The 23105-nt window shown below is 35.0% G+C and overlaps 1 protein-coding gene across 4 annotated transcripts; it reads left to right on the plus strand.

The window, feature by feature from the left end:
* The first annotated feature begins 252 nt into the window (after positions 1-252).
* LOC100777977 (TATA-binding protein-associated factor BTAF1) lies at positions 253-23027 on the plus strand. Of its 4 annotated transcripts, none has more exons than XM_003540057.4 (30): positions 253-1179; positions 1267-1381; positions 2071-2162; positions 2248-2342; positions 2904-3118; positions 3620-3674; positions 4616-4697; positions 5272-5606; positions 5939-6047; positions 6176-6782; positions 6980-7112; positions 7312-7380; positions 9422-9633; positions 10818-11040; positions 11182-11355; positions 12399-12824; positions 12908-13342; positions 13471-13590; positions 13675-14154; positions 15248-15786; positions 16165-16657; positions 16731-16799; positions 19559-19663; positions 19738-19965; positions 20046-20309; positions 20404-20453; positions 20656-20765; positions 20863-20945; positions 21773-21985; positions 22354-23027. In XM_003540057.4, the coding sequence occupies exons 3-30, from the start codon at positions 2114-2116 to the stop codon at positions 22522-22524; spliced, it is 6144 nt and encodes a 2047-aa protein (XP_003540105.1). In that variant the 5' UTR covers positions 253-1179; positions 1267-1381; positions 2071-2113; the 3' UTR covers positions 22525-23027. The 4 variants fall into 4 exon arrangements, with proteins under 4 accessions (XP_003540105.1, XP_040863214.1, XP_006591945.1 ...); XM_041007280.1 differs by having other exon boundaries at positions 254-416; positions 969-1381; XM_006591882.4 differs by having other exon boundaries at positions 254-416.
* The last annotated feature ends 78 nt before the right edge of the window (positions 23028-23105 follow it).

The raw sequence follows: 23105 nt of genomic DNA on the forward strand, positions 1-23105 counted from the left end.
AAAATCCCAATCTAACGCATTTGTTAATCTCAAATATAATATCTAAATTAAACTAATTTGTAAAGTTATAAATATATAAATATACTTTTTAATGGTTAACCGGGTATTCAGTAGCAATGTTTTTGGTCATATCATAAGTCCTGGCCGGAAACGATGTACAAAAAATTGACCAGGCATCTTTTATTTATTATTATTATTTCTTAAAAAATTATTAACAACAATAAATAAAAATAAAAGGGAATTTTGTTTAAAGTGATACACACCTTCTCTTCTATTGTGTTCTCTCGTCCTCTCTCGACTAATCCCTAACTATTGACGGACTCTCTCTTTCGACTCACACACTCTGCTCTGCCGCCGGCGATTTTTTCGGCTCCGGCACCCAACTCAATCGACGATCACTTCAATCACAACCACGGGTTTGTTTCTCATTCTTCCATCGCTCCTTCAGTTTCTTATTCCCCGCACCGCATGATCTATTTTTTTTTTTTTTTTGCCATCTGCATTTTCGCACCCAATCAGAAAATTGTTTTTCATTATTATTTTTGCAATTGATGCATCACTGATTCGAATTCCACATTCTCTGTTATTGAATTCTTTAGCTTTTATTATCTCTCGGTGTAAAACAATGGAGCGAATCCTAACTCACGATCTGTTTGCCTTTTCCTTTCAATTTCTATAGCTACATGTTTTTCCCTACGTGTATGCAACTCTTCGCAATCCATTTTTACTCGCCCTGGATTTGCTGAACTTGCTCAATTGTATATAATGACCGTTTAGTTGAGATCACCGTTTAGTTGAGAACAGGCATAAAGATAGAGAAATCCTAATACTTGTGGCTGTGCTAAATAACCAATGAAAAATAAACTATTCTGGGTGGAAGGATAGTTGGGCATTTGCTCATGTGTTATTACGTCACTTTTATATTTTTATAAATTTTATTTTATTTAAGAAGGATGTTCTTTTATTAGCAAAGGCAGAGACATTGGGGAGGGTAACATATTCTACTAAAATTTTAAATTAAAAGAATATAGCAACCCACAGAAGCTAGAAGATCTAATGAAGCATTCTAGACCATTTATACATCATTTGCGAGATTTACCCCAAAAAACAACCATGAGGAGAGCACCAAAGAGAAGCCACAAACCTGATCCTACCCCCATTACAAACTAAACGGCCAAGGTACGCCTTTGAAGATGTGGGCATTTCTTTCTGTCCATATGCACCATAAAACTGCAAGTTGTGACAAAATCTTGGTGTCTGTATCAGTGGTAGAGTCAAATCCTTAAAAATGCTTTATGGGACACTGTTGAAAGGAAATTGCTGTAATTATAAGCCTGGCACTAATGCCCTGACCTGAAATGCCTGCAGCACAACCCAAAAGGTATGTACATACGTAAATGTGTGCATATATATTGTAAAATCAGTAGTTGGGTTGTAGAGCATGCTGACAACATTAAGTTTATTGAGCTTAGGGTCTGGGTGTTGCATGGTTACTACTTTGTAATCATCATGGATCATATTAAAATTTCCCTCTTTTTGCCTGTGGAGGTAGGTCCATAGTTTGCTACAGGTTGAATCACATTAATTTTTTTAATCAATTTTATTTATCCCCAGTTTATTGTTAGACACTCAATGTTCACCAAGATCCTCTACTATATTGTTCCATACGAAAGTTACTGCCTTACAATGCAAAATGCCAAAAAAGAAATCCCATACTAGATCTACACACCAGAAGAAAGAGCTTTGTGAATCATGCATATTTCCAACATGTCATATGTATTATTCCTATTAAGTATCACTATCAGGTGGAGTCTATCGTTATTTGGAAAATTGCAAATAAAGGGTTGGCATTTCCATGATGTTAAGCGTGCCTAGCCCTAGGAATGAAGAAGACTGTATGGCTTGATGTTACTGAAGTAATTTATATGTCTTTGATAACATTCATATATAATGGTAACTTTTATATCGACGCAGATTGGTGAAAGTTATAAATGTACTTTGATGTGCTGTTTCAAAAAAGTAACTACAAATGTTTTTATTCGATAGCATGTTTGTTGGTTGGTACTGTAGATTATAGGCAAAGGGAGCAAAAAAGTACTTGGAATGATTTACTATGGCCCAGCAGTCATCTAGGCTTCAGCGTTTGCTCACTCTCCTAGACAGTATCCTTCACAATTTCCTTATCTTTACATTTACTTGACCTATCATTTAATTTTTCATGAATTTTCTTTAACCAAACTTTTAAAGCTGGGTCAAACCAAGCAACAAGGTTGACTGCTGCTCGTCAGATAGGGGACATTGCAAAATCACACCCTCAAGACTTGACCAGTCTTCTTAAGAAGGTATCAATTTTTATAAAGTTCTATTCACACTGTTTTGTTGTAATATGTTCAGTTTATATCATATTTATGAACTGTCTTCATTGCATGTCAATTATGTTAATACTGTGGTGTAAAAACAAAATTGGTAATGTACTCATGCTCTTTCATCACCATCACTCTCTTTGATTAAAAACTTAAAATCATTTCATGACCTGCCCCTAATAGTTCAAGCATTTGGAATAATTTCTTGACATGCTTTTGTAGCCTCTTTGATACAGTAAACACGATTCAAGAGCTTGATGCTTGCTTGCTGCTCCTTTTTCCTTAATATTATTTAAAATAAAATTTCAGCATAAGGTGATGACTGCCTGTTCTTGAGTAAGGGCATGTTAGAGTTGAACTGCATCCAATAACTTGATTTAATTTAATTTCAACAAAATGTTTTGAAAGTTATACTAGATAAATAGTAAATCCCATGGTTGTTTCTTTTATCTTCCTGCTCTTATTTTGTAATATTGATAAAGATAATGTGTGAATTATTTGTCAAATTGATTTTAACACCGTGTTTTCATGTGATGATAGGTTTCTCAATATTTACGCAGTAAAAATTGGGATACACGAGTTGCAGCTGCTCATGCAATTGGGTCGATTGCTGAGAATGTTAAGCACATAAGTTTGACTGAACTTTTTGCTTGTGTTGTATCAAAAATGTCTGAGAATGGGATATCTTGTAGCATTGAGGATCTGTGTGCATGGCCTTATTTACAATCAAAAGTTACAGGAAGCTCATTTAGAAGGTTGTATGATGAATGATTCTGACAATTTTTTTTGGTGCATTTAAAAGTTATCTTTGTGCTGAATAAAAAAGGTGCATCTAGGGGAAGTAATCCTACAATATAGAAAATAAAAATGATTGAAAACAAAAAAACTGGGAGTGCATCACCAGGCTGCCCAATCCTTTGCATATAAAAACTGGAAATCTCTTGAAACAGCAGTTGGCAAAATCATATGAAAGAGGTTCAAGGGCAAAAAGACACCTTTAAAAGTTGCGGCTTTATACTCCAATCTGATGGACCAAAGAATTGCATAAACTGAGCACTGCCAGAGTTTTAGCCCATTGTTTTTACCCAAACCTGTATACGGAACCTCAAAAATCTGCTCCAAACTCCAAAGTAAAATGCATCTAGAGAGTACCATGAACTGAAAAATTATATTTTAATGTTGTTTGAAAATAGTTTTCACTGCTTTTATTGTGTTGAATACATTTTTTGAAAGATATTTGCTCTGTTCCTTGACAGCTTTGATATGAACAAGGTGCTTGAATTTGGAGCCTTATTAGCATCAGGAGGACAGGTAAAATTATTTCTTGTTACTATCTAAACTTTATATTTTTTTCTGGTCAATGTACTCTATACATACAAACACAGACACACGGATTATTATCAGTTGTTGCTTATATGTCGAGATTGTAACATAGCATTTACTTAAAAGTTACCATATTAATTGCTTTCCTTCAGCCGTAGAGAATCATCCTTGTTGAAAGGGGAAGATCTCTTTGGGAAGTGAAGAATTATTTTCTTTTGATAAAACATGTATGATGCTTAAGGAACTATGAAGTCAGAAAGAAGCTAAATAAAATCACAGAGAAAAATTTGAGGAACTAAGAAAAAAAATACAGACGAAATGTGAATGGCTTAGGAGTAAGGACTCTACAAGGAATGTGGAAAAGTGCTAATCTCTACTGTGTAAAACTTTTATAATGCTAAATCTGCTTCTTTCTCCTAATATTAATAATTGATTGGTTGTGATCTAGATTCTCCACAAAATGATTGAGCACCAAATGACAGACCAAAGAGTTGCATCCCCCCCATCCAATGGTTTCCATAATATTTTTTAGCGATTATTTTAATGTGTATAATTTAGATGTTCCAGTATACTATATAGATTATGAAATTTTAAGAGATAAGTTTTTAATTGCCAATCAAGTTCCCATTTTTTTTAATCAGCAAAAGTAGTATTGTATTATATATTGAACAGTACAAGTTGTACTGAATGTTTACACAGTAGCCATTTTGAGAAGGACTATGGTGGCCTAATACATAGTTTACAGCATGAATTAAGAAACCATAGTTCTGACATTATACTTATCTCACAGTTACCCCCACTTATATAATTGCCCCCCCCCATAAAGCCTGTAAATGGACTTCTATAGTTTAATTCTTTTTGAGGTATTCTATTGTCTTGATTTCATGTGCGGATATTGCATAGACATTTTATGTCTTGTTCCATTTCAGGAATATGATATTGGAAATGATAATATAAAGAACCCAAAGGAGCGACTGGTTCGTCAGAAGCAAAATCTTCGACGTCGTTTAGGTAAGTAAGAATGCCTAGAGGTGTAGTATCTCATTGTCCAGTAAGTGCAAATGAAATGATGACTTCTAACTAAGTTGATGATTACTAAACATGTATGGCATATTCTTATTATATGCTCTAGTTGATGTAAATGGAAACTTGTTATTAGACTAATGTAGGTGATTTGGTGGCAATGACATTTTATTATGGGGTTTAATCAAAAGAGGACAAGTCATAGCTGCTTAATGCTTTGGTGCTCCTTCTACTTTCTGCATCTAAAGGAGTTGAAACAAGGCATTAATTTACTTTTTATTCACGTGAGGGTCAATTTATTTAAGTTTTTTCCCCTCCTTTTTAAAGAAAAAACTTTTCTTAATTTTAAAAATGCATAATTTTTCTTATGATTATTAATTATGTTTTTTTAAAAGCTTAAGCATAAAAAAAGCATTTGCAGTGATTTCTATAGAAAAGCTAAAATGAGTAGTTTATGAACTCTAGAAGAAAACTATATCATACCCCTCCCCCTCAAAGCTTATCCTAATTCACTCTAAGCTTATGTCCTCCTGATTCCAGAAATCCTTCTTGGTTAATGTAGGTTTGGATGTCTGTGAACAATTTATGGATATCAGTGATGTAATAAGAGATGAAGATCTTATGGCATCCAAATCAGACTCACATCTGAATGGGATAGATCGTAGACTTTTTACATCTTGTTCTTCACATAACATCCAGAAAATGGTTTCAAACATGGTTCCTAGTGTCAAATCTAAGTGGCCAAGTGCAAGAGAATTGAATCTTTTAAAGCGTAAAGCAAAAATAAACTCTAAGGACCAAACAAAAAGCTGGTGTGAAGATGGAAGTACAGAGGTATCAGGTGGTCAAAATTTGACTTCGAAAGGCACATGTCCCGATTCAGTAAATTATAGTAAGGTAACATTCTATTTTGCTTGTTTGTTAAATGGTACATTTTTCACCCTTTAGGGCATGCCTTGTCACAATTATTTCATTGCACTCTTATAGTCATTGCTGGTAGCAATTAATTGTTAATCATTAATCATCACTATTTGTTGTTGTTCTTATTGGTATTGGTGGTGCTATTCTATTATTATATTTTTTGTATGATACAACCTTGTAAATGGTAGAACAAGCTTCATTCTGTTGTCTGTCTTTGAAAATGCTATGTTGATATGCAAATTGATTCATTTTCCATCTATGATCACAAGGCATAATTTGTAATTATTTTAATGCATTATTTTGTGTAGGCATTCATGAGTGTTAATCACGATGAAGATGGCATTGAGCATGATGGGGATGGACAATGGCCTTTCCACACTTTTGTTGAGCAACTTATTATTGATATGTTTGATCCTGGTAATCATTTCCCCCATTGTCACCTTTTGTACAATTTGGAAAAGAATGTGTGATATTTATTTACTTATGTGTTTTACATTTATTTAGTTATTTCCTTTGAATGATTATTTATCAAATGTTGTTGCTAGTTTGGGAGGTACGACATGGCAGCGTGATGGCATTGAGAGAGATTTTAGCACATCAAGGTGCTTCTGCTGGAGTATTTAAACCCGACTCAAGCATGGGTGGGACCTTGTTTATTGAATTAGAAGACAAAAGTATACCAAATATATTGAAGAGAGAGAGGGAAATTGATTTAAATATGCAAGTTTCCGCAGATGAGTTTGTTTCAAACTTGAAGAGGCCAAAACTTGAAGATGTATCATCATCAACCTCTATGGATAGTGTGATGACTTGTAACAATGAAGGTGATATTGAAATCAGCATTAGTTCTGAAACCCATGGATTCAATTTAACTTTGGATTATGGGAATGGGCAATTTAATGGTAATTCTGTTGACATGGATTACTCTGACGGCTTACGCGATGCATGTAAGGAGCCTGCTAATATAGAGGAACAGAAGGGTTATTCTGATGATAATAAGATTCCCTCTGGAAATATTAGTGTGCTGAGAAATCTTCCTCAGAATTGTGAGCTGATGAACTCGGTTAAAGTGGCTAGAGGTTCCTGGCTTCGAAACTGTGAATTTCTTCAAGATTGTGTTATACGTTTTTTGTGCGTGTTGTCACTTGATCGGTATGATATTTTTGTTCTTTTATGTTTTTTAATGAATGAATTAGATCCTGCAGAACTTTGGTTTAAGTAACGCATTGCCATTTCTTCAATATGCTGCATTTCCATCTCTTATTAATGGCTCTTTTGTTAATTTGATACCTCAAAGCTGTCTCTTATTGTGCAAGTTTCTTTGTTCATTTTTGGTTATTTTATTTCAGCTTTGGAGATTATGTATCAGATCAGGTTGTTGCTCCAGTGCGTGAAACCTGTGCACAGGCATTAGGTGCTGCATTTAAGTATATGCATCCTGCACTAGTAAATGAAACATTGAACATATTGTTGAAAATGCAGGTAAACATCATTTAATGCTTCAATTTATTTCCTTTTAATACATGTAATTTACATTGCTTTAAGATGCACGCAACCTTTTAGATTTCCTCTGCGCTTTTCCTTCCCATGGAGCAATTTCTTTTTTGAAGGGTTTTTGTTTGAGTTCTCTTAGTGAGATTGGTTTTTAATCTTTATGCTTCTGTTGTTGCCTTTTGTTCAGTGTAGGCCAGAATGGGAGATTCGACATGGCAGTCTTCTTGGTATCAAATATTTGGTTGCCGTACGGCAGGTGCATATCTATTTTCTGCCATTTATTGTTCATGGTTTTACTCTCTCTCTCTCTCTCCGTCTAGCCATTGTTCTGTCTGTGTATGATATTTTATCATATACATTGAGATGATGACTACAGAAAAAGATACTGGTTTGACGTGCAGTTTGTTAGATTTTTATAAGTGCAGAAATTAATTATTGAAAATTCTGTCTTATCATATTGTCCGAAATATTTGACTGCCCTTTTTCTTTTGAGTGTATCTGTAAGTTTTTGTTTTGTTTCTTGTGCTTTTGCTGAAGGAAGTAGTGCAAGGCCATCCAGGCTCTTCCTGCTCCTTGCTGCCACTGTTTTGTTCCCATCTTTGATCCATCGAAACCTAATTTGCATCTTATTGGTGTCTGTACATATTTTTTAAAGACTAAAAATCAGCAAAATGAAAATTAATGGCTTTCAAACAATTCTAGCCCAATACTTTTTTTTGGTCTGTGATCATTGCCAATTTCTCATAACTAAGAAAATAAAAATATTTGAAAGACTGATGATGTGTTTGGGATGATTACTCAAATACAAATTTTATGACAATCTTTTCTTTTCTCATTCTAGATGGTCATGAGCATATGAGTTAGAAGTTTCTGGATCTCTAAGGGGGTGTTTGGTTTGGCTGTTTTCTGTTTTCATTTTCACTGAAAACAGAAAATGGTGATGAAAATGTGTTTGGTTGGATTTTTGAAAACATTTTCAGTGAAAATGAAAATAGAAAACAATCAGAAAATGAAAACAATAAAATTTCGTTTTCAGTGTTTTCAGTTGAAAACAGGAACCTCATTTTGGATAAAATGAAAATGCGATGGCAAGGAATGTAATTTTAAGCAAATCTAAAAATACAAAAAAGACAAGAAGTCAGTATATCATAAATTTTCAGTGTTTTTATTTCCTAAAAACAGAAAATAAGAAGTCAAACCAAACATATTTTCAGAATTCTAATCTTTTGAAAATGAAAATAGTTTTCAGAAAATGAAAATGCAAACCAAACACACCTTATTCTTTTACTGTACAGAAACTCATGTTTTTCTTCGGTTAGTGTGTAGCTTGATGTATTGTTATTTGTATGACTAACAGCAGTTTTTTTGATGTGGTACTGTCGCATGTGCTTAGTTGTTGAATAAATCCTTTTTGCTTTTAGAAAAGAATTCTCTTTGTCCTTTTGTTTAGTTTTTTTTTTGGGGTGTGTTTGTGTGTGTGTGTGGGGGGGGGGGGGGGGGTAATTTTGCAAGGTGCATCCTGGAGTCATATCTGGTTCTATGACTTTGACTGGGGTGTCATTGTTTTGCCAACAATGATGTAGCTGTTTAATGTATTCCCCAGTCTATGTGATGATTGAATTTAATGGTTTTGACTTTAGTGGTGATGTCAGCTGTTTATATGTACAAATTAAAATGAAGCCTCGGAAGGATGTAAATATAATCCATAGAATATTTTTTTTGATCGGCAAATGTTAGTTGTTAATTTGTTATTTTTTTTAGTGAGGGAATTCAAATCCTCGGTCTCTCCCTTTTCCCTTCAACCATAATACATATAATATAAACACTAGGGCATAGACCCCCTTCCCAGTTCAGTAGTAGTTAGTTCTAGAGTGGATAGCCTACAACATTTCAATGATCTCTTAGATTCTAAAGAAAATTCCTGATATTAACTTTAGGATTGGTAGCGGGCTAATAAGATTATACCATGGTCATTTTCAATTTGATAGTGGTTAGTTATTGTCCTGTTAAGTATATAGGAAATAGACTGCACACACCACTGCAAGAAACTCTTCGACCAAAGCCCATTTGATTATTATTTTAGTGTTTTCCCAAGTACACAAAGGTTGGTGACTGTAGTAGGCAGCATTACAAAACTGAGACTGAAGATAGCTGGTGTAGAGTGCAGTTACATATATGAAAACTTGGTCTTTTCTTAAATGATATGCTGCTTCTTTGTTTCTTTTATTATTACTTGGAATTTAAGAGATGTTTATATTCTTCTTTCTAGCTTCTGATATATCTCTTACTGACACTAGGAGATGCTTTCTGATTTGCTTGGACGTGTTCTTCCTGCTTGTAAATCTGGGTTGGAGGACCCAGATGACGATGTCCGAGCAGTTGCTGCTGATGCTTTAATACCAGCTGCATCTGCAATTGTTTCCTTGCAGGGTCAAACATTGCATTCAATTGTGATGCTTTTATGGGATATATTGCTTGATTTGGATGATTTAAGTCCATCCACCAGCAGGTAGTTTACGGGTTAAAGTTTTGGTAGTTACCTTTACAATCTTAGTTACACATTCCCTTTTATATAGACATAATGATTGTCTGTCTGATTAGTTTTCAATGCACAATTAATTATAGAGCCACTTGAAAACTAAAATAAATTGAATTCAAGGGACTGAATGTTTATTTCTTAATCTGATAATTACAAAAGAAAGATAGCTTCTCCTATATGTAGACTTCATTACATTTAATACAGGAATTTCAAGAGACTAAAACCATACAAATCTCAAAAGTCTAAGAATTTGTACATGCTAATTATTGATAAAATTAAACTATTAAATATTAATTACAATAATTATAATCTACAACAGAACCTATATGTTGAAATTTTGTGAGCATACCTTAGCTTATTTATCTGACAATATTGATTATTTCCAGCCAATTTCTTATGATAACCTTTTGGTCGTAGTTTAATGTATCATATAAAATGTTGACTCAATTTATTATCCAAGTGATGAATATTCTTAAAAGAATTATAATTTTTTGTTATGTTATACTTTATGAGCACAAGCCTTGGTGCAACAGTAAGGTTTTTGCCTAGGGACTTGGACTACGGCTGCATACATCTACCCTGCCCTGTGCCCAGACCTCAATAAGTGGGAGCCTCGTGCTTTGGCTCACCTCATGTCATACTTCATGATTCAACTAAATGCTAAAGCCAACATTTTGAACAAGGAAATAGATTGTTTAGTTTCCCCAAACATTAACAGTTGTGTCACACACACAAATGCCTGTCTTCTCCTGATCGCTCCCTTATCCAACATTTATATTTTACTAGGATTACTAATTTCTACTTTTTTTTTGGTGAAAGTTAGATGATGGACAAACTTCTTATATTAAAATTCTACATTTACTGCTTGCTCTTGCCAATTAAATGTGATGCATTCTAATGTTTTATAACAGTAGTTCAATGTGGCCATCTTTTTTGTAATAAATTCTTTGAAGTAGCTGAATCTCAGTACTAGCATCAATACACAATCATACTTCCTTTTAGTTTAGAGCTTATTCAGAGAATATATGGGATTTATAATTTCAAACAGCTTCCCACTAATTCTAGGTGTTGGACTATAGTTTATCTTGTAGAGAGACCAAACTAAAGTTTTGCTATGTTATATTACTATTAATATGTTAGTTATCTTTTTGCAGTGTAATGAATCTGCTGGCAGAAATATATTCTCAAGAAGATATGGCCCCAAAGATGTATACAGTTTTTAAATTGGCAGACAACCAAATGGAAAATGGAGTAGATGGTTGTTATGATGTTGATGGGGAAGAAAATCCTTATGTGCTTTCAACATTGGCACCACGTTTGTGGCCCTTTATGAGGCACACTATCACATCTGTTCGTTATTCTGCGATACGGACTTTGGTATTTATCTTTCTTCCTTGATGTTTAGTGAAAAAAAATGAATCTCATCTAATGCTCCTTGTAATGTATTTATCTAATGGTTTCTTTTTTACAAAAGGTGGTACATGTCTTAATTTCTTGCCATAAATTTTCTATTTTCAGGAGAGGCTACTTGAAGCTGGATATAAGAGAAGCATGTCTGAGTTGTCTAGTGCTTCATTCTGGCCCTCTTTTATATTTGGAGATACCCTTAGAATTGTCTTCCAGAATCTGCTATTGGAAACAAATGAGGATATTTTGCAATGTTCTGAGAGAGTTTGGAGTCTCCTTGTTCAGGTATATCATCTGATAAGAAGCGCTTAGAAATGTTTCTGACTAAATGTCGTTCATTATATGTATCTCTTCTCAGTCAAAGCAAGCTGTACATCAACCCTATATTTTGTCATGTCCCAGTTTATATTATGGCTTAACAAACTAAATATTTGGGACTAGATTTGATGTTGTGCAGAGGCCAAACGAAGATTTATGTCTTGTTTCACATTCTGTCAGCTCATGTGATGCAGAGATTAACATATTGTCAGGGCTCTATATGTTGATTGTTGAGAAGAATTGGTTTTAAACTTTTAATAGCCACAGCAATCATGTATGGTAGTACTATGTTAAAATATGATCTAAAATTACATGCGTACACATTATTGCAAATTTAACATTTCAACAGTTATAAATACTCCATCAATATAATATTCATGTATCTTGGAGAAGTGGTTATTGTTATCGGTGTTGCTGAATCTGTTGTGGATTGCTTTACTAAAACCATTTGGTATTTATGTTGGTTTTGTTATCCTGTAGCAACTTAGTCACATTATTTAGCTGTTATTGCAATAATCTCTTTCAAACTGGAGCATCTAAATAATATGTACCATGCTTCTTAGAACTGTATCTAATCTTGGACCTCGAAGAGGCTTGTAAATATGTGTGCTAGCTGGTCATTCGAGTTGAAGGTAGTAGAAATGAACCTTGACATGATCTTTTCTTGGATCAGATGACAATCCACCTCTACTTGTCTGGTTCTGTCGTCCTGCTAATATAAACATTGTTTGTTGTTTATTGTATATAATTTTTGCATCAAAATATTGAGTTGAAGTTTGATCTTTTGTTTCAAGTCCATCTTCCACATCTTTATGTCTGTAATCATTGTTTTTCTTTTGGTGGTAAATGCCCACGAGGGTTCATTTTTTGTGAAGAATTTCCTGCTCACCTCTTCCCTAATCCCCAGGCCACAAAAAGTGATTGTTTTGTCTTCCTCCTGTGCTCATTGTTGTTTAAATATTTATATCTCTATTTTCTAATCCATTAAGTTGTCTACTACTTAATGGCAGTGTTCTGTCGAGGACTTGGAGATAGCTGCGAGGTCTTATGTGGCTTCTTGGATAGAACTTGCTTCTACACCATTTGGCTCAGCATTAGATGCCTCAAAGATGTATTGGCCTGTTGCCTTTCCACGAAAAAGTCAAATTAGAGCAGCTGCTAAAATGAGAGCTGCAAAAATTGAAAATGAATGTGGTGTGGATTTTAGTCTTGATTCTATAAAAGGAACTATTCCACCAGATAGAAATGGAGATGTTTCTATGAATTCTGTTAAGATAGTTGTTGGTGCTGAGGTAGACACATCTGTAACTCATACCCGGGTAGTTACATCAACTACTTTGGGAATTTTTGCTTCTAAGCTGCCAGAGGGTTCTTTAAAATATGTGATTGATCCACTTTGGAGCTCTCTAACATCGTTGTCTGGTGTCCAACGCCAGGTATGTATTCGTATACAATGAATCTACAGCCAAGCAATCTTCAGCCTTCTTTTCCTGACTTTAATATTTACTATTATATTTAGGTTGCATCTATGGTACTTGTTTCTTGGTTCAAGGAGATTAAGAACAGAAATTCGTCCAAAAACCTTGATGGTATCCCTGGTGCCCTCAAAGATTGGTTGCTAGACTTATTAGCATGTTCTGACCCAGCATTCCCAACAAAAGATTCAATTCTTCCCTATGCTGAGCTTTCCAGAACTTATGGGAAGATGCGCAATGAGGCTGGTCAATTACTAAATGTGGTCAAGTCTTCTGGTATGTTTAATGAATTACTGACAGCTACCCAAATTGAGTTGGATCGCTTGAGTGTGGATGATGCCATTGGTTTTGCGTCAAAAATTCCTGCTTTGTGTAATGATAGTTCTGCAAATGAATCCTTGGGAAAGAACATCACGGATGATATTGAATCCTCGAAACAGAGACTCTTGACTACTTCTGGATATTTAAAATGCGTACAGGTATATTTCAAAAAATTATTATTATTATTTTAAACTTTCTTGAAGTGGATGGTATTACATGACTTGTATTTCATGTATTTTAAGTCATCCTCAATGTGCTTATTTTTGGTTCATGCAATGATTTGCAGAGTAATTTGCATGTTACAGTCACATCTGCAGTTGCAGCTGCAGTTGTCTGGATGTCTGAATTTCCTACACGACTTACCCCAATCATTTTGCCTTTGATGGCTTCAATCAAACGAGAGCAGGTGCTAGTTTAACTTTTACTGTTTTTCTAGTGCTTATTTACATGATTAATTTATTGATATTGAATAAAATGTCTTATCTTTCAGGAGGAAATACTGCAAATGAAGTCAGCTGAGGCCCTTGCTGAGCTAATGTATCACTGTGTTGCGCGAAGACCTTGCCCCAATGATAAATTAATTAAGAATATATGTAGTTTAACTTGCATGGATCCGTCTGAGACCCCTCAAGCCAAATCCCTTTGTACCATGGAGAGTATTGATGACCAAGGTCTTCTGTCTTTTCGAACTCCTGTGAGCAAACAGAAGTCAAAGGTCCATGTGCTGGCCGGTGAAGATCGGTCAAAGGTGGAGGGATTTTTAAGTAGACGGGGATCTGAGCTAGCATTGAGGCTTCTATGTGAGAAGTTTGGTGCGTCATTATTTGATAAGCTTCCTAAGCTGTGGGATTGCCTTACTGAAGTGCTTAAGCCCAGCTCCTCTGAATCTCTACTTGTCACTAATGAAAAGCCAGTTACTATGTCTATTGAGTCTGTTAACGATCCTCAGACCTTGATTAACAATATCCAGGTTGGTATTATCAATTTCTACCTGTGGATTTGGTTCATTACATGTAAGGTTTTGCATCATTTGCTGTGAATTTGTATGAGTTAAACTACAGTGTAACAAGACAGGATGCAATTGTCAAAAAGATCTCCCTTTTTGAGCAATTGGGTATTGTTTTAATTTTTTTTTTTTGTGATGTAGGATTGAACACTCGAAAATAAAATACAAATCATATGGATCTCCCTATCTTGTAGGTTTTCAAAATAGAAGGTTTACAAAAATACAGTTATTCAAATTGAAATGTTATCTCTCCCCTAGATCTTGTATGTTTTGAATTTCTTTATGCATGTGTTTAAGTAGATTATGAAAGCTCATTAGAAAATTTTGGTGGTGCTCATGATTGTCTAGACACCAGTGAGCCAGAGCATCATGGAGATAGACAAGCAAATGTGCATTTTTTTGGTTGGGTTTTGATATTTTGGGATTGAACGTAAGTACATGTAGAAGAACACTTTCTGTTAGCTGAATGTTTTTCAATTTTCTGTATTGGTGTGTATGCATGCAAATAGCAACGTACATATTGAAATATGTAACAACTATATGATTACACCCTTGTCTTGATTACCTTTTGAATCATGTCTTGCTTAGCTTGTTTGCAGAATGGAAGTTCTTGAACATTATTTTGAATTCCTTAAGAGGTTGATTAACTAAAATAAGTACACTATAGGTTATAAACCCATTAAAAAAATTTGCCATGGTAAAATTCTTCAGAAATTTTAATTATAAAGAATCTTCCCTCTTTTTCTTGGCATTACTACCTTTATGACAAAAGGTGCAGAAAAAAATGTCAGTCTCTAGTATTTTTCAGGTGCATGTATTGAAACATTCTTGGAAATTGTTCTCTCTCTCTCTATATATATATATTTATTTATATATAACAGTTAATGGTTTCAAGTTTGGTAAACTTTTACTGATTTTGTGTGTTGGTGTGATCACATGTTCTTGTATTTGTTTGTTTACTGGTTCAATAAATTTTTCCCGTTCATCCTTATTCACCTGTTTGTTATAGTGATTGCATATAGTATTCTGCTTAATATGCAACATGGTTTTCTTGTAGGTGGTGCGTTCTGTTGCTCCCGTCTTAAATGAAGAGTTGAAGCCAAAACTGTTGACACTTCTTCCATGTATTTTTAAATGTGTTCAGCATTCTCATGTTGCAGTTAGATTAGCTGCTTCGCGCTGCATCACTTCCATGGCACAGTCAATGACTGTGAAAGTTATGGGAGCTGTGGTTGAAAATGCTATCCCTATGTTGGAAGATGCATCATCAGTTTATGCTCGACAAGGAGCAGGCATGTTGATTAGTTTTCTTGTTCAGGGGCTGGGTGTAGAGTTGGTACCTTATGCTCCTCTATTGGTGGTTCCGCTTCTAAGGTGCATGAGTGATTGTGATCAGTCTGTCAGACAGAGTGTGACCCATAGTTTTGCTGCTCTTGTACCTTTACTTCCTTTGGCTCGAGGCCTTCCTCAACCAATTGGATTAGGGGAAGGTGTATCTAGAAATGCAGAAGATTTGCAGTTTTTGGAGCAACTACTTGACAACTCTCATATTGAAGATTACAAGTTGTGCACTGAACTGAAAGTAACATTGAGGAGGTAAATTAGACTCATTTTCTTTACTCTTTTTTTTGTGGGGGGGGGGGGGGGGGGTTGGAAAGCATGGTTTGGTGGTGAAGTTGAGTTTCACATAATTCCTGCTCTTGTGTCCATAAGAAATAAAATTGTGTTGACGTCTTCACGGTGAAATGACAAGTCTTAAGTGTTGTCAATCCTTGAATCTTCTGGCTTGCAACCCTATTGTGATTGTGTCCAAGACAATGCGCTCTCCCCTTCTCATTTCTTTTTTCTTCTAGTTACGTTGATTCATTATTATGTCTATATCCTTATTTATATTCTTAAATATCTGACCTATAATTAGTTTTACCTTCTATATCATATTATTTATTATTATTATTATTGTTTTTATGTTTCCAGGTATCAGCAGGAAGGCATAAATTGGTTAGCTTTTTTGAAACGTTTCAAGCTTCATGGAATTTTATGCGATGACATGGGACTTGGAAAGACACTTCAAGCATCAGCAATTGTGGCCTCTGATATAGCTGAGCATCGAACTTCAATTGGGAATGAGGATCTTCTGCCATCTTTAATTATTTGCCCATCAACTCTAGTTGGGCACTGGGCCTTTGAGATAGAGAAGTATATTGATGTTTCTGTTATCTCTAGTCTTCAATATGTTGGTTCTGCTCAGGAGCGAATGCTTCTTCGGGATCATTTTTGCAAGCATAATGTCATCATAACGTCATATGACGTTGTCCGTAAAGATATTGATTTTCTAGGACAGCTGTTGTGGAATCACTGCATCTTAGATGAAGGGCATATAATCAAGAATGCCAAGTCTAAAGTTACACTTGCTGTAAAACAGTTGAAAGCCCAACACCGCTTGATATTGAGTGGTACACCTATACAGGTTGGTAATGAGTTTATGTCTCATTAAAGTTACAATCTATTATGACTAATCTGATAAATGTGTTGCCTTGCAGAATAACATCATGGATTTGTGGTCCCTTTTTGATTTTCTGATGCCTGGATTTCTTGGAACTGAGAGACAGGTATCTTTTTGCTGCTTGTCATAATAATTGATGTTACAATTCTATAATTGCAACATATGGTTGGTATATGTTTGGAATCATGATACATTTGGTATGTTAGGGTCTTAAAACGCTGGGACAGAATTATGTTTAATTTTTATACATGTTGAAATAGATGACCTAATAAACTATTTCCCTTGATCTTATTTGAGTGCATGTCTGGATTAGCCAAATTTGTACTCAAAAAACGTTTTTCAGCTTAAAGTTCACTGTCTCAGACCCTCAATCATTTTTTTTTCTCTTTGGGGGGGCCCTTTTGATACAACATTTTGGTTCCGATGTATCTTCCCTTGTCAACTGCTACATGATAGAGTGAACATGTCATCACAAACCCTCAACCAAAGCCTAGTTAGAATGTCGTTGACTTAGAATGTCCCTATTCTAATACAAAACAAAAACTATTATATATATATATGTAAAATAAATTCATGTGTGCAACAAAATCTAGTATTATGAAATATGTTTTGAATCTGTCTTTCATTCATTACACTTGAATCAGACTTAAAACACAAAATTTGGGGTTAGAAACTTGCTTGGGAGATGTTCTATCAGCTCTATCATATGTTGTACAACAGGTTTCCAATAATTAGGGTAAAAATGTTATAAAATGTACAAGATATTCAACCTTATTAGCCTACATATATACATCTAATAAAAAGGAAATAATTACAGTAAAATCAATTAATTATTCTAATGCAATTTCAGCATATATCGTAAAATCTCACTACAATCTTATCATAATCGCAAAACTCCCCCTCAAGTCATTTGAATCTACTAATGTTGTTATTTTCTAAAAAATGATCTCAAATAAATTTTTTTTTTTTTTTGCTCAGCAAGGATAAGTATTTATATTAATGAAACACAGTACCAGAGGTACTGAAATACATATGTAATTGGATAGCCATACACATGGTTCCTAATCAGACTAAATAGAGTCTAGAGTGGAACCAAAACAGGCTACCCTGCCATACTACCATTAAGCTGCTACTAGTTTATATGAATTGACTTTCCTAATACCAAAACCCTTCTCTAATATTACTAGACCACTGATTAAAAGGTATTGAGAAATCCTTCTCCAAATTCGATAGCCATGTCCACAATAGAAAGGATGCCTCGTCCATCATTTTGTTACTATCATAGGAGTCGTTAGAGAAGATGATCTTATTCCGCTGCTGCCAAATAGTCCATGTTACGGCCAGCCACCAACATTTCTATCTAGTCATCCTTATCCCACCAAATGTGATGAAGCCATGTTGGAGGAAATGCTGCCTTGGGTCTTTTGGGTAAGCTCCAGAGATATTCAGCCATGATGATGATTCCCACCAAATAGGGAGAATTTTGCTGCAGTGAAAAAACAAGTGCCCTACTTCCTCTTCCATATTACCGCAGAATGGACAACTCCTATTCGCGACCTCTATTTGTCTCCTATGCAAGTTTGCTTTAGTAGGCAACCTATCTCTTAGTAACCTCCAAGCAAATACTGCACCTTTGGTTGGTACCTTTAATTGCCACTGCTCCTCAAAAACCCTATCCTGTATCCCTTCAACTTCTGCCCCCCTCATTAAATTGTATGCAGACTGTGCCGTGTATTGTCCAAAATGACAGTAATATGTAAGTCTACCTAATTATCACATGAAATTCCTAGGGCCTATTACAAAAACTGCAACTCCTGGAGTAGTTGTTTCAGTCATGCGATATGTGAGTTCACATGTGGTGATGGCTGTGGCCTGGTACTCTGCCTTTGCACTGACCTCAACCTACTACTTTTTACTTTTCAATGAAATTAGATTACTTGCGATAATAACACACTAGGCAGAAGTAGATCATTTGTCGATCGGATAACCTGCTCAATTTGCATCTGTTTAGGCGAGAATACCAGAATGACCCTTATCTGCATATAATAGACCTCTTCTAGGGGATCCCTTAATATATCTCATAAGTCTAATCAGAGCATCTCAATAACTATCACAATGCACAAGGGGAATGAAGAAGTTAAATAATCACACTTGGCAAAAGAAATATCTAGGCTTGTTCTAGATAAGTAATTTAGCTTCCTAACCAACCTTCAGTATCGTATCTCCCAGGATTAGAATAGGACTTCTCTCGACCAAGTAGAAGCTTGATATAGAAGTATCAATAGGTTCACAATCCAACATACCAATTTCTTCCAAAATATCCAACTTATATTTCTTGGTATATGGCTTTGGTTGAGGTATCCCCTCAATTCCAGAGAAAGCTTGTCTCCCCCAATTCTTTATAATTTAATTAAGTGAAAGCAAGATGTAAAAGTGGGCGTTTTCATTTTTCACACCTTAAGCCCAAAAGGATTTATGAGGGTTCTAAAGATATAATAGCACCATTCTTGGGCCTCTCTACTTAACAGTTTAATCTCTTGCATTGGTTTGGTCTTGACATTGGCTTTGTCCTTTTTTGTTTTTTGGTTATCAGTTTATCACATAGCCACACTCATTCACCTCAAAAGTAGAGTCATGTAACCATTCAAATATGTAAAATATACTACAAAAGAACTTTCATTCAAATATGTAAATTTCCCTAGTGATATTATGTCCTTTTATATTTAGTTTGAGTTTCTTTAACTTGTCTTAGCCATCTAGCTAGTACTGTGTTAATGGTAATGCTTTGTCTACCGAGTGCCAATACATTTTAGCATGCGTTTTTTAGTTGTTGCTGGACTGATTCATTTATTGTGGCTTTAACAGTTCCAAGCCACATATGGAAAACCACTTTTAGCTGCAAGAGATCCAAAATGTTCTGCTAGGGATGCTGAAGCAGGAGCACTTGCTATGGAGGCATTGCATAAGCAGGTGAATTTCTCTTTATCATTATTGTACTACAATTGTGGTTTTTCCTTCTAACTAGATGTTCTTTTGTCCTCTAGGTAATGCCTTTCCTCCTTCGTAGGACAAAGGATGAAGTCTTGTCTGATCTGCCCGAGAAAATAATTCAAGACAGATACTGTGATTTGAGCCCTGTACAATTTAAACTTTATGAACAATTTTCTGGTTCTCGTGCTAAACAAGAAATGTCATCTGTTGTAACAACGAATGAGTCTGCTGCAGCAGAAGGAAGTAGCAATTCTACTAAAGCATCTTCACATGTATTCCAGGTAATTAGATTTCTTTAATTACTAGTTAATTATTGTTTCTTCTATTTATTTAACACCCTGAAATCCATTCCATGTTTCAGGCGCTCCAATACTTGCTAAAACTCTGTAGTCATCCATTGCTTGTCATTGGTGAGAAGATTCCAGATTCACTTTCTACTATCCTCTCAGAACTGTTTCCTGCTGGCTCTGATGTTATTTCAGAACTTCACAAACTCTATCACTCCCCAAAATTAGTTGCTCTTCATGAGATTCTTGAAGAATGTGGAATTGGAGTTGACAATTCTGGTTCTGAGGGTGCGGTTAACGTTGGGCAGCATAGGGTCTTGATATTCGCTCAACATAAGGTGATGATTACCTTTTCTTTCGGGCTACTTTTTTCCCACCCTCAAGATTAATAAAAGCTTTACTGATTTGTCTTTAACGATTGCTTATTTGAAGGCTTTCCTGGATATAATTGAAAGAGATTTGTTTCACACACACATGAAAAGGTTAGTTCCTGGACCTAGTCATCCACTTAATAAATTTATGGTTTAGGTTCCCATGCCTGTTTCATTGCATTCAACAATTTTAGTTGAAAGCTCCTTTTGTTATTGAACAGTTGCCGTTTGTTTTTGCATGGAACTATGATTCTCTAAAATGGTTCTTTTTTTATTCTGTGTTTTCATCTTGAATTTTACCTTTGTGCTATAGTGTCACATATTTGCGGTTGGATGGATCAGTTGAGCCAGAAAAGCGTTTTGAAATTGTCAAAGCTTTCAATTCAGACCCTACCATTGATGTCTTGCTGCTTACAACACATGGTAGAATTTTTCACCTTGTCTTGATTGATCTACCCATTTATTTCTCTTGTAGTTGTAGCTTAATATTTTTAAATTATATAAAATTCTCCATCTGCAGTCGGTGGGCTTGGTTTGAACCTGACATCTGCAGATACCCTTGTTTTTGTGGAGCATGACTGGAATCCGATGCGAGACCATCAGGTAATTATGATCCATTTAATGATTTTTTTGGGTTTTCTTTTCCAGGCCAAGACAATTCTAATTTTTTCAGCATAGAATTTGATATTAGCTGTGGGATTGAGTTTCTTCTGACAGATTTTTTTTACCAGTTTTTTCGGATTCAACTCTTGTTGTAAGTACTGGATAGTAGTTTGTTAGTTGTTACCAGTCTGGCTTTAGAGGCTTGTTTTTAAGATTATTTTGTGAAGAAATCACTTTTCATATAAAAGAATAAATATTTTAAGTTGTTTGGGTAAACTTTTGACAAAAAAAGTCTGAAAATAATCAAATTTCAGATTTTTTTGGGAAGCTAATAGGAATAGCTTGTGAAGATATAATCAGTTGTGATTGATGAGAGAAAGTAGATGGATAGATAGGAAACCGATTTTTTAGAAAAAAATATATTAGTTCCTTATTGAACTTTAAAAACTACAAGTCTTGTTCATATAGGTTTATATAGGTTTTCGAGAGAAAAAATATTTTTACACTGATATACCTGAAAACCCAAAATCAAAATCACTTTCCAAAAATAAAAGGGCTTTCATATAATTATAACCACCTCATGCAAAATATCTTCTACTTGTATGGAATCTCCGAAAAGAAATCATTTCTTTTTTCACAACCTTGTAATCACTTTTTTCTAAAGCTCAAACCAACATCTCTTAGTGGTGTGTGTATACTGTTTTCTTGCATGCCCTTTCTATATTTGATGCCTAACAGCATGGAACTTTTCTCATCTTGCATTTAAGGGAATGAAATATCTAATATTTGTCTTTGTAATGTCACTGGTTCTTATTAATAACCTGCAGGCTATGGATAGAGCACACAGGTTAGGTCAGAAAAAAGTTGTTAATGTCCATCGGCTAATAATGCGTGGTACTCTGGAAGAGAAAGTTATGAGTCTACAAAGGTTCAAAGTGTCAGTGGCTAATGCTGTCATTAATTCTGAAAATGCTAGCATGAAAACAATGAATACAGATCAGTTGCTTGATTTGTTTGCGTCAGCAGAAACCTCCAAGAAGGTATGAATACATGTTTATATCTGCTATAGTTTGTTCTAAATGCAGAGTGTTTGTTTTGTGAATGAAGATTGAGCATTATTAAATGTGTTTTTATATGCTATATATATGTCTATGCTTGCAATCTTAAGTTGCTAGAAATTAGTGTGTGCCAGTTTATTTTATGTCTTGGGCCAGGTTTTTGGAATTTGTATGCCACATTCTTCTGAGGGCTGACCTAATGTAATATGAGAGAACTCCCAGATGTAAAGAGGAAAATTTGGATACAAGTTTTTAACAAACTTGATTTTTTTTTTTTTGTTATTTCGGTGAATATTATTGACCATGGTTTATGTTTCTTTCTAATGTATGGGACGTGATCATTTATATAGGGCGCATCTGTTGTGAAGAGTCCAGAGAACAACTCTGATGGAGACGCTAAATTAGTAGGCAGTGGGAAGGGATTGAAATCAATACTGGGGGGATTGGAGGAGCTATGGGACCAATCACAGTATACAGAGGAGTACAATCTGAGTCTCTTTTTAGCAAGGCTTAATGGCTAATGTTCCAGATTCATTTCAGAGTCAGAGTGTACATATCCATGAGTACAAATTTTGGCATTGTAACATCTTATTTTTTTTCCCACCATGCCCTTCAGTCATTTTTGGTCGTCACTTTTTTTGTATACCCCAATGCTGGCTGGAATCTGCTCGTGTGCATGCAGACCAGGTAAATCAGTGTCTGTATTTTACAGGGCATTTGAGTGACTGGTGGAAGCCCTTGGTGGTGATATGTAGAGAAATGAATCGGTGACGGCTTCAGGAGGGATGGAGTAATATTTTTTGGATTTTGTACATATACAGTCAATCCTAATTATAGTTATAATTGTTGCTAACATAAAAAATGCCCTGCATTTTGCAATGTTATTTGGAAAGCTACTAATACCAAAATACCCAAGACCTCAATCCTGATAGTCGTTAATATGCTAGGCCATTTTAAGAATTGCTTAGTTTGTATGGTTTTTACGCTAATGAGATCAAATGGAATAAGTGGTGGGTCAAATAAAGTATCGTTTGTGTTGTTTGGAAGATTAATGAGAATGAACTTGAGTTCCATTACCTAGTTTGTCATAAAATGCAAGAAC

This window comes from Glycine max, chromosome 12 (genome assembly GCF_000004515.6).
Source record: "Glycine max cultivar Williams 82 chromosome 12, Glycine_max_v4.0, whole genome shotgun sequence".
Taxonomy (NCBI): Eukaryota; Viridiplantae; Streptophyta; class Magnoliopsida; order Fabales; family Fabaceae; genus Glycine; species Glycine max.

Coding starts and splice junctions, on each gene's coding strand:
- LOC100777977 (XM_003540057.4), top strand. CDS start 2,114: ATGGCCCAGCAGTCATCTAGGCTTCAGCGTTTGCTCACTCTCCTAGAC. Junction 3,119..3,619: donor ACAGGAAGCTCATTTAGAAG/GTTGTATGATGA, acceptor GTTCCTTGACAG/CTTTGATATGAACAAGGTGC. Junction 11,356..12,398: donor TTTGGAGTCTCCTTGTTCAG/GTATATCATCTG, acceptor ACTTAATGGCAG/TGTTCTGTCGAGGACTTGGA.